Source organism: Cavia porcellus, unplaced genomic scaffold (genome assembly GCF_034190915.1).
Source record: "Cavia porcellus strain 051 isolate PalLab524CR breed Dunkin Hartley unplaced genomic scaffold, mCavPor4.1 scaffold_6, whole genome shotgun sequence".
NCBI lineage: Eukaryota > Metazoa > Chordata > Mammalia > Rodentia > Caviidae > Cavia > Cavia porcellus.
In genome coordinates, this window is record NW_026947489.1 from 70,144,890 (window position 1) to 70,160,763 (window position 15,874).

Consider the following 15,874-nt stretch of genomic DNA (forward strand, 5'->3'; position numbering starts at 1 on the left):
GTTAAGTAACTTGTCCACACTCATACAGTAAATGCCCAGACCCAAATTTAAATCTAGTTCTGTGACACCAAAAAGCTTGCTCTAGTCACACTAGATCTCTATCCTAGAATAATTCCTTCATTAAAATTTGAGTCTAATGGTCCTAATACAGGACAGGAGAGTGTGGAGGGAATGGAAGGATGGCTCTGTCACCATGTACATAAACACTAGTGAACTAAGGACTTGGGAAGTCTTCATCACTTGGGAAACCATACCTGGTAGACTGTCTTGGGACCCCTCTGCTTACCACCCAGCTCTTCTCCAGGGTGACTTGAGTCAAATCCCCAAGGGCCTAGAGCAATGGGATCACTCCTGTCCCAAAGGTGGTGCTCCCACCTCAACTCCTGGCCCCAACACCAACTATACCCAGGGGCTTCTTGTTCAGCCCTGCGGATGAAAGGGAAACTATACCACAGCAGCACCGGAAACTCTGCAGGCCTGCAGGTCCTTTCCAGATCTTCAGCCACCTCTGCTCCAAGTGGCAAGGGCAGCACGTTGGCTCAAGAAAGCAGGTGCAATTTGGGCAAGGCTCAAAGGAGGAAGCAGCGGAGGGCTCAGCATCAAGGTGGAGAAACTGCCCCATCCCCACCTCCACCTCCCCCCCACATCTGAAGGATGGAGGCCAAGGCATCAATTCCAAGCTGCTTCTGTCTAGTTCAGGACTCTGGCCCAGGTAACATCTAGGGGACACTTATAGCTATGACAGCCACTGCAACCTCAGCACAGTAGTTTCCAGCCCAGTGATGAAAGTAGGTCATAAGAGGGAGGATTGCTGGGCATGCAGACACAAGCCTGTAATCCCAGCCTTTGTGGGGCTGAGAGGCTGGACAGCTGTGAGTTCAAGGCCAGCTGGGCTACCTAAAGAGACCCTGTCTCAATCAACCAACCAACTAATCAATAAATCAATGCAGGGCAAGGAGTAACAGAAAAAGGAAGAGGATTGTCTATTTGTAAAGGCCTCAAACAGAACAGTCAATTTTTCAATCAAAACTTGCCAGTGAAATGGGAGTTAACTACATGACACTTATTCAGGGTTACTGGCCATGGATGATTGTTATGGTTTGGATCAAAAATGTCCCCCAAAAGAGCTCAGGTATTCAGAGACACTTAGAGCACAGGAGCACTAACTTCATCAGTGGATTAACCTCTAGGTCAGCATGCAGCTAGGAGGTGGGGCCTGGTTAAAGGAAGTTGGTCAGTAGGGACATTATCAGGGACAGGCCTTGAAAGGAATGTTTTTCCTCAGGCTTTTCTTCTGTGCTGTGCTTCCCAGGTGTTACACGTTGAGCAACATTCCTCCACCAGGCTCTTCTGCTATGAGGTTTCTGCCTCAGAGACAGCTGACCATAGACTGAAACCATGGAAACTGTGAGCCGAAATAAACGTCTTCTTCTTTAAATCCAGTATGTTACGTATTTTGCCCCAGGAGCAGAAAAATGACTACTACAACAATCAACAATGTTTCTGCTGGACTCCATCCTACAGTCTGAGAATGAACTCCATCCACCCTCACCTGATTCTAGGTTGGGTCTGGAGTGCAATGTGCTGGTGAGAAGCAACCCGTTTAAGACAAAAAAGAGAAGCAACCTGTTTCCCAGGACAGAATGAAATACGTCAATAAACAGGTGATCATTCAACCCCACCTTGGGTTTGAGAATAGGGGTTCCTGGTTTCTAGCATTAGGCTGCTGGATTTTTTGAATTGAGTTATAACAGAGAGAATGATGTAAGAACAAATATGCAGCTCCTACCATGCTTAACAACACAGGATATAAACCAGGGCAACCTCAATCCATCCCCCTTTTTCAAAAGGAGAGCCAGAATTACATGCAGAGGGGTGCATGCTACAGTCCCAGCATCTAGGAGACTTAAGCAGGATCATGAGTTTGAGGCCAGTCTGGATGACACAGTGAGAGAGAGAAACTGACAAAAGCAGTATGAGAAGAAGCAAAGTACTTTAGGTTTCCTTACATGCTTATGATGGAAATTATGCAATTTGTTGGCTCATACTTGAATGATGCAACTGTGACGCTAGGTCCTAAAATCTAGAGTCGTAGAAATGCCCCTCACCTTTCAATATTTCCAACACAGAGACCAGAAGAAAGAAGAACACACTCTTACAGGAGGTCATTGCTGATGTGAAGACCTCTTTACAGTGCCTGAACTCTAGGTATCCTTAAATCTCCTTTGAGACACATATGAGACTTCTTCAGGATTCTCAGGCTCTCTTTCCATCCTCAGTTTTCAAATCCACCCCACCATATATGATGCGTAAGTTTGACTCAATAACCACACACTGGAAGAAAATGTAAATATAAGTCTACTATTCACCTAGAGGTAGCTAGGTAAAATTGAAGGCATAATGGTAAAAAGGAAAACAATCAATTGTACAGTGCTCAGCTTCAAACCTAAACCTGTAAAGGGAAGAAAGGCCTCAGATTCCTCCAGGACCAGGAGGTAACACAAATAAACACACAGGTTGGGTAAGACAGTATAAAGTGAGAGAGTGTAAGAAGAGGCAACCTCTACTTAGGTCTGATTGTCCTCTTTTAAAACTGTCACACCTTCTGATTGCTCTAGAGAAACCAGAAATTCTGATTTTAATAGGAAACCTCTTGATTTTTAGAGGGCAGTTCAATTTTCTTGCAAACACTAGTAAGCTAAATCGAGCTGACAGCCTGCCAATCTTCCACGCTCTGCTGTACAAGTGGTGGATGGTGTCCCCGCTAACTGTGGTATTAGACCGCCACTCTGCAGTCACCACTTGCCATTACAACAAGGCATCCACGCACAGCTGGACTCCTGAGCCCTGGAGAATAACTAATGTTACAGAAAAAGTGAAGGGCTGCTCAGCCGAGCCGCCCAGACACAGAGCAGGCCACCACGGCAACCTGCCCACCTCTAGGACTAAATAGCCGACTGCTCCTGCAGGAATCCCTCCGGACCCGGGAGGCTTTTCTCTGGTTCAGAAGCCAGAGCTGCCTCTCTAAGGACTTCCAGGTGCTCCTCAGCAGCTGACAGGGACTGGTCAATCCAATCCAGGCCCCCGGTCAGGTGGCAGGCATTCCTGGTCACCAGCACTAAATGACTGACGGACAGAAGCAAGGCAGTTGTCCTAGGGAAGGGAAAAAAAACAAGATCAGGTCCCCTAGGAAATAAGGGACTTAGCACAAATTCCCAAATGGATACATTCTAGACTAGCATTCCACAAACTGGAGACCCTTCCCTGCGAGGTCAGTGGGAATGGAAGCTGAGGGTTCTACGCTCAAATAGATCTGGGGACGGCCAGATTAAATAAGGTTAAATGAAGTGTGTTTCAGAGCTTTTGATTTATCTGAGAAAGCTCCAAGGGAGACTGTAAGATGCTTTGTCTCACAAACTTAGTTAAGACTACAGAAGCTACTTTCTGCAGCTCACCTATTACCATCTCCCAGAAGAGTGTTTTGTGAAGCAGTTCAGAGCTGGCAAACTGCTGCCACTTACAAACCACTCTGAGTATCCCTGACTGATCACAAATCAACAAGGCTCAGGGATAGCTTATCCAATCTAGAAAAAAAAAAAATTAACTGAGGAAGTCTGTTTTTAGTACTGGAAAGATTTACCCTAAAGTGCCTTTGAGACAGTGAGTGTGCCAGATGCATCGGAGGATGACATGTGACAGATTAGAGACCCGTGGATAGAGATGAGCAGCAGCAGGAGTGGGGCAGAGAAACCAAAGCTGAAGTCCCACAACTCACTGCTTATCAACAATCAGTCCACAATGTGCCACAGTCTTGAAAATCAAAGGAGGAAAGAGGTGTGTGTGTGTGTGTAATGAGTTTACATTAGGTACAGAAACACAGCTATTTCGTAAGGCTACAAACCCTGTATTAGGGAGGAGCAGGAGAGGATTGTTTCTGGGCTGCCCAGTGGAGGCGAGGGTTAGTCTGGGGCACGCATCCTCCCCACTCCTTGCTCTGCTTACCACAGTGCATGAGCAGCACTCACAGCTGGGTGTGTCGGCTTTTGGGTCCAAAGATCAGCAAGAGCGGTGGGGGAGTGAAGGGAGGGGAGGCACAGTTAGAACTTGGCATGGCCAGATGTTTAACCAGGAAATTCTAAAACCTCCAACTGGTTCTTTCTTCTCAGGGATTTCAGAGAAAGAGGTCTGGCCTCTATCATGACCTGGCCAGGCCTGGTCCACCAAGTGGCTGACTGTTCACATCAAAATGAATTTACCCAGACCTGGGGCTGGGTAAATGAGAAGCCAGGAGAACAGCTCTCTGCACAACTGGATCGGCCAGCCTCATGGACAGGACAGTGACAGGACAGTGATTCTCAGTGTGAAAAGACAAGCAGGTGCTCCAGCCCTCACCGTGCATCCAGGAGCTTGGGGTCCAGCGGGGGGTACATGGACTTCACGACATCATCCACTCTGAAGGAAGGCAAAAGCAATCATTTTCAATATTTTACTCACCTCATTTCCTTTTCTCCTGACTTCCTCGCTACCCATACCCCAGTCCTTCTCTGGTGAAATTCCAGACCCTGTCTTCCATGATTCTCTAACTGCCCTTACAGGCTCACTGAAAAGACTTCAGCTGCCAGTTAAAAAAACAAAAAAACAAACTTTGCTTCCTGGTTGTTTCAGTTCCAACCGTTTAAACATACAAGGTCACACACATGGACTGATGTTCAAGATTACTATTGAATTAAATAGGCAACTGCCAAGCAATATGTAAAGCTTGATAGGGCTTGTATAAAAACAAACAAAAGCTGTGAAATATCAGGAGAAAAAATCTGGAGGACTGTTTACAATTTAATAGTGAATATCTCCTAAAACTAGGAGAGAGTAGAATTAGGGAACATTCCTCATGTCAGATAATCTGTGTCTGCAGTATTTTAATTTTTACAAGCATTTATTATGTTTGCATTCAAGGGGGGAGGGATCGTGGCTACCAGAGTGACACAGAACACTAAAAAAGTCACAAGTTTAATTTAAATTCAAACTGCTCCTTCATGTCCCTTATCCTATGCAGTACAATTCAAGGTTAATTTTTTTAAAGTCAAGTTCACAAAGGAACAACAATCCATTCCAATTTGTGAACTACGAGGTTTTGCTCTAAATCTTTGCCCACAGACTAACTGATAAGAAAGAAAAATAAAGATGTACTGTTTGGTTTCTGAAAGCACTTGAAAATAGATGCCCTCATTCTTCCTGAGGGCTGAGGAGCCGGTGAGGAAGCACAGAGATCCAGTTGCTCCGGTCACCTGTCTAACCAGGCCCTCCCTTTCTCTCTAGTGCCCACTGAGGACGCCACTCTCCTTGAAATAATAGGCCACAATGTACTGTATGGAAGAAATGGAGCAGGAAAGACAGGGATGGGAGCTGGCCCCAAGGAGAAAGTATGAAGGCAAAAAGACAAAGTCCCAACTGACTTATAGCAGCAGTCCAGCAGTCCAAGGTGCTCCAGGGCACCAGGGCAGGCCCCACACTCCTGGTGGAGCCACAACCCCACCTCGGCACACTGCCAGTCCTGCTCACCCTCAGATACCTCCATGACCTGCCTCCCTCGGCCCCTCCTGAAATCCTGCTCCTAACTTGTATCACAACTGCTTGGGTGGCTCTTGGAAGAGACAAAAAGCAGGATGGAGAGTGGGCAGACATGAGCCATGCAGACTCTCTAATAATAATGAGTGAGCGACCAGCAGGGCTGTCTGGTGCTTGCCCCTGAACCTGGCAGATACTGATATCAGCTGCAAAGTTACATCCACAGGGGAAAACTCCAGGAAAAGCCATGAACTGCCCTGTGAGTCCCTCTCTGAATGGCCTCTCTTACACTTCCTCACCTCACTGAACTTCCTGGGCAGAGCTTCAGGGCAGCAAGTCCTGAATCTCTCGTCCTCACAGGCTGTCCACCCACAGGAAGCTAGTTGCTTTTGCTTGGCTCATCTTGGGGTAGGGAGACGGCTGGTTCCTCCTGATTTACCGGAAGCCATTACAAAAAAGAAAGTGAAGGCCCCCTGAACAGGGGTGGAGGGCCTCCAGGGAGAAGGGCCAGGTGGCTGATAAGACAAACATCCTGGATTTGGATTGTTTCTAGACTCAGGCATACACATACCAGCCACCAGATGGCAGCGCAAACTTAGTACTGTACTGCCCTTTGCTTTAAGAAAAGGGCTTTATTTTCCTTTGTGAAATAGAGCCCAGATGAGGGGGTGTAGTTGTTGATTGCAATCCTGCTGGTTGCTTCCCACATAGGATTTCTGCAAACAGCCTGGAATTTGGGAGGTCTGCACCCTTATGGCTTCACCTCCCACCCAGTCCTGAAGGCTGGCTGCCTGTTGGTCTGTGGAGGAGGCAGTGAGTGAGGGCCATTCCATCAAGACAGAGGTTCCCAAATTAGTCCCCAGTACAGATACAGGCTGGGCACAACGGCAGGGCCAGAGAGTCACTGGAAAAAGGAAGTGGGCTCCAGTGGGCAACAATGGCTTGCTGGAGGATGGAGTCTCAAGGCAGGATGGAAGTCCAGCTGGAATGCGACAGGGAGTAGGGAGAAGCCATCTGGGGGCTACAAAACAGACTGTTGGAACCAGTAACACGGGAGCTGGTGAAAGGCCTATCAGATGCACACTGAAACTGAAGGTGGGGATCGTGGGAGGCTAGTTTAGCCGGTAAGTCCCCATATCTGAATCTCTGGACATACTGGGACACAGAAAACTAAAGGTGCCTACCTTCAACAGCCTGGCCCTGTAGGCTACCTTTGCTTCCCCATGGAATGTGAGGACCTCAGGACCACTCATCACTCACCTGGGGCTGATCCGCTTGGCCACCACAATGATGTCACTGACACTGGCTGACGTCTTCATCTTGGTCCCCGAGCCCATTGTCATGGCAACGAGTTTTTCTGTCAGAGTGTGACAAATCTAATGCAACCAAGAGAAAAGTGATGCAGGATGACTTGGTTCCAAGGGCTTCTGCCACCCCCACAAAGACAAATATGGCCCCACCTTGGACACCACCACACAGCTGGCCCTTTACCCCAACAGCGGAGCAGAAGTGAGAAGAACAAGACAAGAAGCAATGGGGAGGGACAAATGTTGTGGAAGAAACCTCAGATCAAGGGCAGAGCTTTGGCTCCAAGAAGGCTAAGCCGGAATAATCCATCTAAGAACAATCATGTGTTTCTGACTTCACCTTCTGACTTAGGGAGAAAAACTGGACTTTCCATTCCTTTGCTCTGTGCTTAAGTCTCCCAAAAGGACAGTATCCGCGACAAAGCACCTGCAGAAACAGGGCTGGACAGAGGGCAATTGTTCCCTAGAAGCACATTCTCCAAATAATGGCACTCATTTCAATGACTTTCAAGGGTAATGTGTCATTAGCATGTTTGTCAGATGATGATGGAAGGACTTTAACAAAACCGGGGGAAGGTAACCCTCTAAGGCACGGCCCTTTTCAGTACCCACCAACAGCATTAGCCACCCCCTCACCGAGCTTATTTTATGATTTTCTACCTCCTCAGGGGAGAACAGGATATGTTCCTAGCCCTGCAAAGAGCTCCACTGCCTTCTGTACTTGGGGTTAGAGGGGAGAGCAGAAAAAAAGCCCTGGAACCCGGAAGGGAAAATGCCCAACCCTCTTTCTCAAACCCCTACCACAAGGTTCAAGGGCAAGGGACCAAGCAAATGGGTTTGAAATCCCATTAAGAGGGTGAGACACTTGTTCCTTTGATTTGATGTCTCTAAGATAGACACTGGTTTCAATCTCATAAGACTATTCCCAGCTACTCCCTCTCCCTCCGCAGGTGCATTTATCTTCCCTACTGACAGGTAAGGGACAAAGCCCAGTCACAGGACATACCCTGGTTGGAGAAAGAAAATATAATGTGGCTTTATTGCTGTAGTCACTATACCCAACTATTTATATCTATAACTATATCTGTGTCTACAGTAGTACTTACACATCCAAACAGCTTCCTGGAATTAAATTGTAAGTCCAGACTCCAAGGCAACAATTTCCTACTAAGCTTTCTTTGCTCCAAGAGAGAGATCCAAATAAGTAAGATAAAGAATTTTTAAAACCTTGTACTGAATAACAAGGTTATCTTTTTTGAAATCTTGAATAATTACAAGACAAAGAGTAAAGTCACTCAAGTGAAGAAACTCATATTTGAAACTGGCCAAGTACTTGAGAATTATTATTATTCTGTCTAACAGGCAAAGATCAGAAAACTAACACTGAAATATAGAAATTACTCCAAATGCAAATTGGATGCAGTTTTCCAAAGATGCTAGGCACTCAGAGATAAACTGCCTTCAAGCTGAAGTAAGCATGATTTGGATTTTTTTGATTCTCACAGTTCTATTTGGCTATTGTCATAGTTACTTTCTAGTAACTGAAGTCCAAATACAGAACTCAACTTGCTGCATAGACCTGTGCTCTGTGAAAGAAAATGCTTAGGAAGAGCCGCTGCACAGCCCTGAGCATGCAGCTTTCCCTGCAGTTGGTAAAACTATGGCTAGTGACCACACAGGCCATCTGTCCTCTAGGAGGCTGTGTTAAGCAGACCAAATGAAGTAAAGCCTAAAAGAGAATACAGTAAAGTAAAACAGACCAAAAAGGTGAGAGTAGACATAGACAGCAGAAATGCCAAGTGCCATGCTAATGAGAGGTCTCTTGAAGGGTTTGGTGTACTTCCTAACGTCTCTGGTCTCCACCTGGTGTGTTTTGGTGACTGCCATTGATCTCACAGGAATCAAAAAGTATTACCTTCAAGATGGCGATGCAGTGTGACATGAGACCCCTGGCGAGACAAGAAGAAGAGGTCAGTGCTGATCTAGAGAGCCCACCTCCCCCACCCCCGGCAACTACTTCTACTCTATCCAGTGCTGACCAGGAAGCATGGCTGGACACCACCAAAGAGCACTAATGCCTTGGTGTGAAATCAGCAAGCCCAGGATCCCTTCCCTTGCCCCTCTACATCCTACAAAATCCTCCAGCTAGCTCAGCTCTCCACCTATCAAGTCACGCTTTCTATAAGTCTGCCAACTGTTCCCCTGCCCAGCATGCTCCCTCTTCTTCTTTGGCTCAGCCTCATAAAGTCCTTCTTACCCTGTGTGTCAAATCAAAAGAAATCCCTTTGTAACATCTTCCTAGAAAGCCACCTTGCTCTCCCCCCGACCAGGCAAACCTCCTTCTTGTGCCCACTGCACCATGCACAGAGATCCCCTAGAGTTCCTATGATGCTATATTTGATATAATTCTAGTTTCCCCATGATTTGAATATCGGTGGGGCCTGGTACAGTGTCCTGCACATAGCAGCCCACAAACATGTACCCAGTGTATGGATGGATGACTACATGGCGATGGGACAGAAGCGGCACAAACTTCTCCAACAGCAAGGACTCCTGCTGAATGGAGAGATCCATGCAGGAGGCTCAGGAAAATGCTTCACCCTTGAAGCCTGACTGTCAAATTCTCGGGTATCTTAATGATAAGCCAGACACATGGGGGCAACTTTATAACAATCTCTGCCACACATGTAAAGGTCGCGTGTTCAGGTCTACAAAATGGCAAGGGCATAGCGATCAAGGACAAACACTGTCATGTCCTTGATTCCCTCCATGCTGAGGGCCAGGGAAGCACCCCTGGGTGCCCAGGAGAGTGGTCAGCCAGAGGGAGGCAGGAAGAGGTACTCAAAAGCCCTGTTACCATCGGGGAGCTATAAGAAAACAAAAAGTGCCCAAGGCCTTACGAGGCATCTTCAATCCAGTCTTCATTCTCCAGAATGGCCTCGATGTGGGGGTTGGTGATGACCACATCATCCAGCTCTAACTCAGAGGGCTCAGACTGGGTCTCCATGGCACCGATGAGGTCCACAATAGGCCTGGAAAGAGAAACCTTGTTACAGTTTCAGGATTGATGAAGCTTCTGACCTTCTCATTGTAGCCCATTACTATAGTTTGGGTCTGGATAGCCCCCAAAAGCCCAAACAAAGTCTTTGCCCCCATCATGGCACTATGGAGAGGCAGGTGGGGCCCGGTGGAAGGTCCTTAGATCACTAGAAGCATTCCCTCAAGCAGTCTGTGGGACTCCAGCCCCTTCTCTTTTCTCTGTTGTTTCCTTTGCCTTGAGATTTCACCATGTGCCTCCTACCATTGCTATCAGGCAGTCCCTCTAGAGGGCTAAAATCAATGGGTCTACAGATTGTGGTGTGCACACTCCAAACCATAAGCCTTTTCTCTTTGTAAGTTAATTATCTCAGGTATTCCTCATGTGACAGGAAGCTGACTAACACAACTACATGATAAATTAGAGCCCAGCCCCACTTGTCCTGGATCCAAAGCTAACCGTATTAGACCATGGTTGACAGCAAAGTAAAGGGCTAAAATATGAGTCAAGAAGTTGGCCAGGGGCCCCCATAGCACAAATGAAACAGAATCAGATGAGCTACTGAAAGAGCAGAGCTATAATTATACGATGACAAATATGTATTAGATAGGGCTGCTCCCTTTTATCACTTATTTCCCCTCCAATCCTGCATCATATGGAAAGGATAATGTTCCTATTATCCCCAGCTTACCTGCACCCTCTGCCTGGCTGATAGAATCACTCTTGGGTACCATTCTCTCTATTCCCTGCTTGGAGAAGTGAGAGAAATCAAAATACCTCCTCTTCTACAGGATTCTTTAAAACCTGAGATGCTGTAGCATTCTTTACAATAGCAGAGCTTTCCTGGCTTATTGAAATGGGCACTTACAAATTATTAACCACTCAACAGATGTGCTGATAGAATTAAAAGGAAGATCGCAGAAACTAAGGGACAGCTGCTATGATCTTCCAAGGATCTCACAATTAAAATATCCTCAACTTAGTAGTAGGAACTTGCCTAGCATGTGGTAGGCCCTGGGTTCAATCCCCCCGCACCTCTCCCACCTTTCAAAAAAATCCCTACACTGCAAATAGGATCTGGCTTACAAATTCTGTTTCAGGTAAATTATATTATGAGGAAATCTGGGGTTCCACCATCCAGAGTATCTGGCTTAGATGTGTGACTGACATGGGCAGTGATTTCTTTCTGTTCCCAGGCTTTGGCTGAAAAGGGATTTAAGCTGTCCCATTGCAAAGTGGCCAGCTGTGCACAGATAACTGTGCTTTCATGCTCGGTGAACAGATTCAGTGACTTTCTCAACAGTTCAGTGAACAGAGAAAGAAGTAGTTCGAGATGGTGGGGGCTTAAGGGACCTTCTTAAACTCGGAGGTCTTTCCTGGGAAGGCCGGTCTCCAGAGACCATGTCAGAGAGATAAAGTTGATCGAGCGTGGCCCAGCACTCAGCCGCTTGTGCTGTATGTTTCTCCCTCCCCTCCACAGGCCCACTCACTTGGAATCATAGCACTGCAGCAGGTCACGGGGGCGGCAGTAGCGCTGCCTGCAAACCACCACCAAGGCTGCAAACGATGCCAGGAAGATGGTGGCCAGCACCCCTATGGCAACAATCACCACTGTCTCCATGCTTCCGGGTGGTTCCCAACTCAGCCTTGCTCACATCCTCCTCAAGGTTGAAGCTGGAGAGAACACGAGGCAGGACAGACCTGGCAAAGAAGCCACGAAAGAAGTCACAAATGGGGCAGGTAAGGGCATGGGACATTGGATTCCCCTAAGTCACTGCCAACTGAGATTCAAGGACCTGAAAACAACCAAGATGTGCTTTATACCTGCTTAAATTTGTCTTTTCCTTTGTGGGGACCAGGATGGATTTTTACACCTGAGACCAAAGGAGGCATTTTGATCTTTTTAAAACAGGGTCTCCCAAGGCAGTTCAGGTTGGCCTTGAGCTCACTTTGTAGCCCAGGCTGGTCTCAAACTCACAATGATCCCCCTGCCTCAGCCTCCCAAGTTCAAAAGGAAGCACTTTAACTAGCATCTTTATTTTCACACTTACAAAACCCGGCCATGAAAGAGCATCTGCTGAAGAAGGGAAGACTGAGACAGTGCTAACGGAGCTCTCCTTTGTGCCAGGCCCACGTTCACTCTGCCAACCACAAACAGTGAGGCAGGCCCTACTGTCAAGTGAGGAAATTGAGGCTCGGGGAGGTTAAGACATGCATTCAAGTTCACTGAAACTCAAATAGACATTCATCTTCCTTTTCCTTTCTGAGGAGAAAAGAAGATGGTAAAAACCCTAGCAAGGGTTCTGATGGTCATTTCAGTGTTAGATACATATAAACGGAACTCCACCATCCACTGATAGACCTGGGCCTATCAGGAGGCTGGTTCACAGTCATGCATGCCCTAATGACATAGGTATGTTCAACACATGTATCATCAGGCAATTTTGCATTGTGCAGACACGACAGTGTATTTATACAAATTAAGCTATGATGTCATTAGACGACACGATCTTATGGGACCACTATTGCGTATGTGATCTGTCAATTACTGAAATTCTCTTTTGCAGTCCACAATTGCATTGCAAACTCATGAGCCTCTGGAACAAGGGGACCTCAGAGAAGTACTTATACACAACATTATTTCCCCGTTGGCTTCCTACCTGCACTTTTCCCACAAGTCTCCTCCCCTTCCCAGGCTTTAATTTCTCCTGCAACAAGGATTGCTCTGACTTAGGAGTCTCTATGAGTCCAGATAGGTGGTACATGTCTTCCATGTGCACAGAAGTCTAATGCTCCATTTCCTGGAGAATCCAAATGCTTTTGGTTGTCACTCAACAAGCATATATTCATCTGAAAAAATTTTTTTTCTGTTTTGTTTTTGGTACCAGGAATTGAACTCACAACCTCACACACTGTGCTGCTGAGCTATATCCCTGGCCCCGATTTCTGAAGACTAGAGATTTAAAACACATAAAAGACACTGCCCCCAGTCTGGAGGAGCTGTTGGAAACAGACAAGTACAAAAAAGTCTGCCTGGGTGAGGTGCAGACATACATAGAGTAACTGCATTTGCATGAGACTTTTTTTCTTTTTTGGTGCCAACAATCGAACTCATGACCTTGCACTTGCCAAGCAGGTGCCTTTGCCGCTGAGCTAAACCCTCCAACTTTCTTCACAAGGCTGGTGGCACTTGAGCTAGGTTTTGAAGGGTAAGTAAGAGCACACTAGATAGGCAAGGTGGGGATTTAGTTGGCTTACAGTGCCAATAAGGCCTTCTCAGAGGTTTCCAGGGCTAACATCGTTCTCCTCCACATCTCTCCAGTGTGAGGAGTTAAACCTCAGATTCTGCCTCAGTTTCTCCTAAATGTATAGTTCCCTATGCTGTCCCTCTTGCCTACCTCCGTTAGCCTTTGTTCTTCCTCCTTGTCTGTCTTTACTCTGCAGCCTGTCTTCCCCTCCCCCTCTTTTTCCCCCAGGCCTGGCCCCAGGTCTCCAAGACCACCCGCTTGGTTCCCTCTTCCCTTTGAGTCCTAGGCTTGCACAAGCTTCCTTGAACTTCTCCTCCATGCTGGTTTGTGTAGGGATTCTTTCCGTGCTTTTCTTTCTCTTTGCACACCCCGGTGTGTTTCTCTCTTCCTGCCCCGTCCCTTCTCCTCCAGTGGGTTCCCCTCCAGTGGGTTCTGAATTCGACAGGATTACACAGGCCAGAGACCTCAGCGCCTCTCCCTGCCCGCAACCCAGAACAGCCTTCCCAGCACCCAGGGTGTGTGTGGGCAGGGATGGAGGACCCGGCCCTCCGGAGCTGGGCTCAACGGGTTCCTGGCGCCCGGCTCCAACTTTCTGTCCCAACTCGCGCGCGGAACAAAGGGCAGCGGAGCCCCTCCCCCCCCAGCCCTCCCCCCGCGCCCTCCCCCAGCCCCGCGCATTCCCCCAGCCCCGGGCTGAGCTCGCCGCGGGGCCCTGCACGGACGCCCACCGCCGCGGATCACCCACCTCCGCCTGCGATTCCCGAACCCCGCGGCTCCAGTACCCCGCCGATGGCGAAGTCCGGGCGCCCTGCTGCGGGGCATGCCGGGAGGCGCTGGGCGGTCGGAGCCCCGACACCCTCCCCCGGGGCCGCCCCGCCGGCGCATCCAAATCCCCCGCTGCCAGGCGCCGCCGTCCCCGCCAGCCCCCTGGCGGCCCGGGGGCTGGGGCCGTGCGAGGCTGGGCAGCTGGGAGACAGTCACTGGCGACCCGGGGACCATCCTCCTACCACCCCGAAGGCCAGACCAGGCCAGGCAAGTGGAGGGGGAGTCCCCTGCTCCATGCCCACCAGGCACCTAGCGCCATCCAGAGGGGTGAACAGGTCATCAAGACAGATCACTTGCAGGCGCTCGCCCTGTGCAACTTTTTGCGCTAGTCTATGGCTTGGTGCCTTACCCTGCAAAATGGGCTACTGCTGTGAGCATCTTGGCGTTGATGTAAGGATCAAAAAGGGCAAAGCGTGCAGGGCATCAAAGACTGCCTGAACCTGAGGTAAATAGCGACTCGGTAGCCTGACACAGGCAAGACAGTGACAAAAAGAACGACCCTACCAGTTCTCCAGCCAGAATCCTGGCTGGCAGTCCTGGCTGGCCCTGCTTCCACATCACCACATCCCATTGCAAAGGGGGATGCATCCCATTTATGAGCACATAGCATGCTAACAGTGACCCCTGACAACTGTCCAGGCCTGAAGATGTCCACAACAGATGGTATGGGCTGCCTTAGGAGCCGGATACAGGGGTTTCCTGGATCCAGTATACAAGGACTGTGACATAGGCTGGGACATAGGCATCAAATGGTCCTATGCAAAGCCCTCCTGAGGACAAGGCAGAGCCAGAGAGAGCAGACTCAGCATGGACAGACCCCTACCATCCAGGTCTAAGGTGAAACCCCGTGAAAAGCATCAAGGCTACAGGGTGGCCTTGGCCAGCTTCATGTAAGATCTGCTAATAGGTAGCACCCGCCAGGGAGCATTGGTTCACATGAATTTTTCGCTCATGGACTTTAAAAACTCAAATTAGTTGCCTTTTTTTAAATTAAAATTTCTGACTTATCTAGAAAATTCATGAGACCTCTCAAAATGCACCCACAGCCTTCTTCATTTTTCCCAGGGCCTATTGGCATCAGTGGTGCTCAGGGAAGAGAAGGCTGAGGGTGACTTTACCCCTCTGAAGTGTTTTCATGCAGCAGGTATGGAGCATCCCCATCTATGTGGGCAAAATGGCCTTATAGCAAAGCACCACACCTAGGAAAGGATGGCTAGGGACAGTTTCATTTCTTGGGACTTCTCTGAGATGAGTTGTTTCTATTTGTCTGGAACATTTGCTGCTTTAATATATGAAGCTAAACCACATAATCTTCTGTAGCTTCTTCTAGGATGTAGAAGAAAGAAACTTTATTTTTTAAATTTTTTTTTATTTTAAGAGATTAAGACAAAAGAGGACATAACAAAGCAGATCAGATCAGAACAGTGCAAGTAACACAGCATTTTACCACAAGACAACCCATAATTAACAGTAACTACCATAATGTCTCTTTCTTTGAAATAGTTGAGCATAGCTTTATATATGATAATATCAAACATAACAAAATAGTATAAAACCATTTAAGAGAATGAAAGTATTACAGGGCTTTCAGAACCAAGTAGCAGAGAATGAACAATGGCTACTATATTATCTCATTTTCCATAAAAAATTTGTTTATACTATCACACATAATAATATGCAATAAGATATAACAGGATAGAACCAAAGGAAACAGAAGAACAAAAGCATAGTAGGACTTCAGAGTAAGATGATACTAAATCAGCACTGGCTATTCTAATGTCTTGTTTTCTTTAAAATAGCTGTTTATAAGAGAGCAACTTTAGCTTTGAAACTATAACACAAGTGGAGAAAATGTGTAACACTTACCTCCCAAAAAAAACCAGACTATATAA

The 15,874-nt window shown here is 47.5% G+C and overlaps 1 protein-coding gene across 1 annotated transcript; it reads right to left on the bottom strand.

Moving 5' to 3' along the window:
- Positions 1–2,340: 2,340 nt before the first annotated feature.
- Tmem98 (transmembrane protein 98) lies at positions 2,341–14,057 on the bottom strand. The gene is made up of 7 exons (XM_003469615.5): positions 13,903–14,057; positions 11,400–11,610; positions 9,773–9,904; positions 8,788–8,821; positions 6,826–6,941; positions 4,393–4,452; positions 2,341–3,153 (listed from the first exon to the last, which is right to left on the bottom strand). The coding sequence occupies exons 2-7, from the start codon at positions 11,528–11,530 to the stop codon at positions 2,946–2,948; spliced, it is 681 nt and encodes a 226-aa protein (XP_003469663.1). The 5' UTR covers positions 11,531–11,610; positions 13,903–14,057; the 3' UTR covers positions 2,341–2,945.
- Between the last annotated feature and the right edge of the window lie 1,817 nt (positions 14,058–15,874).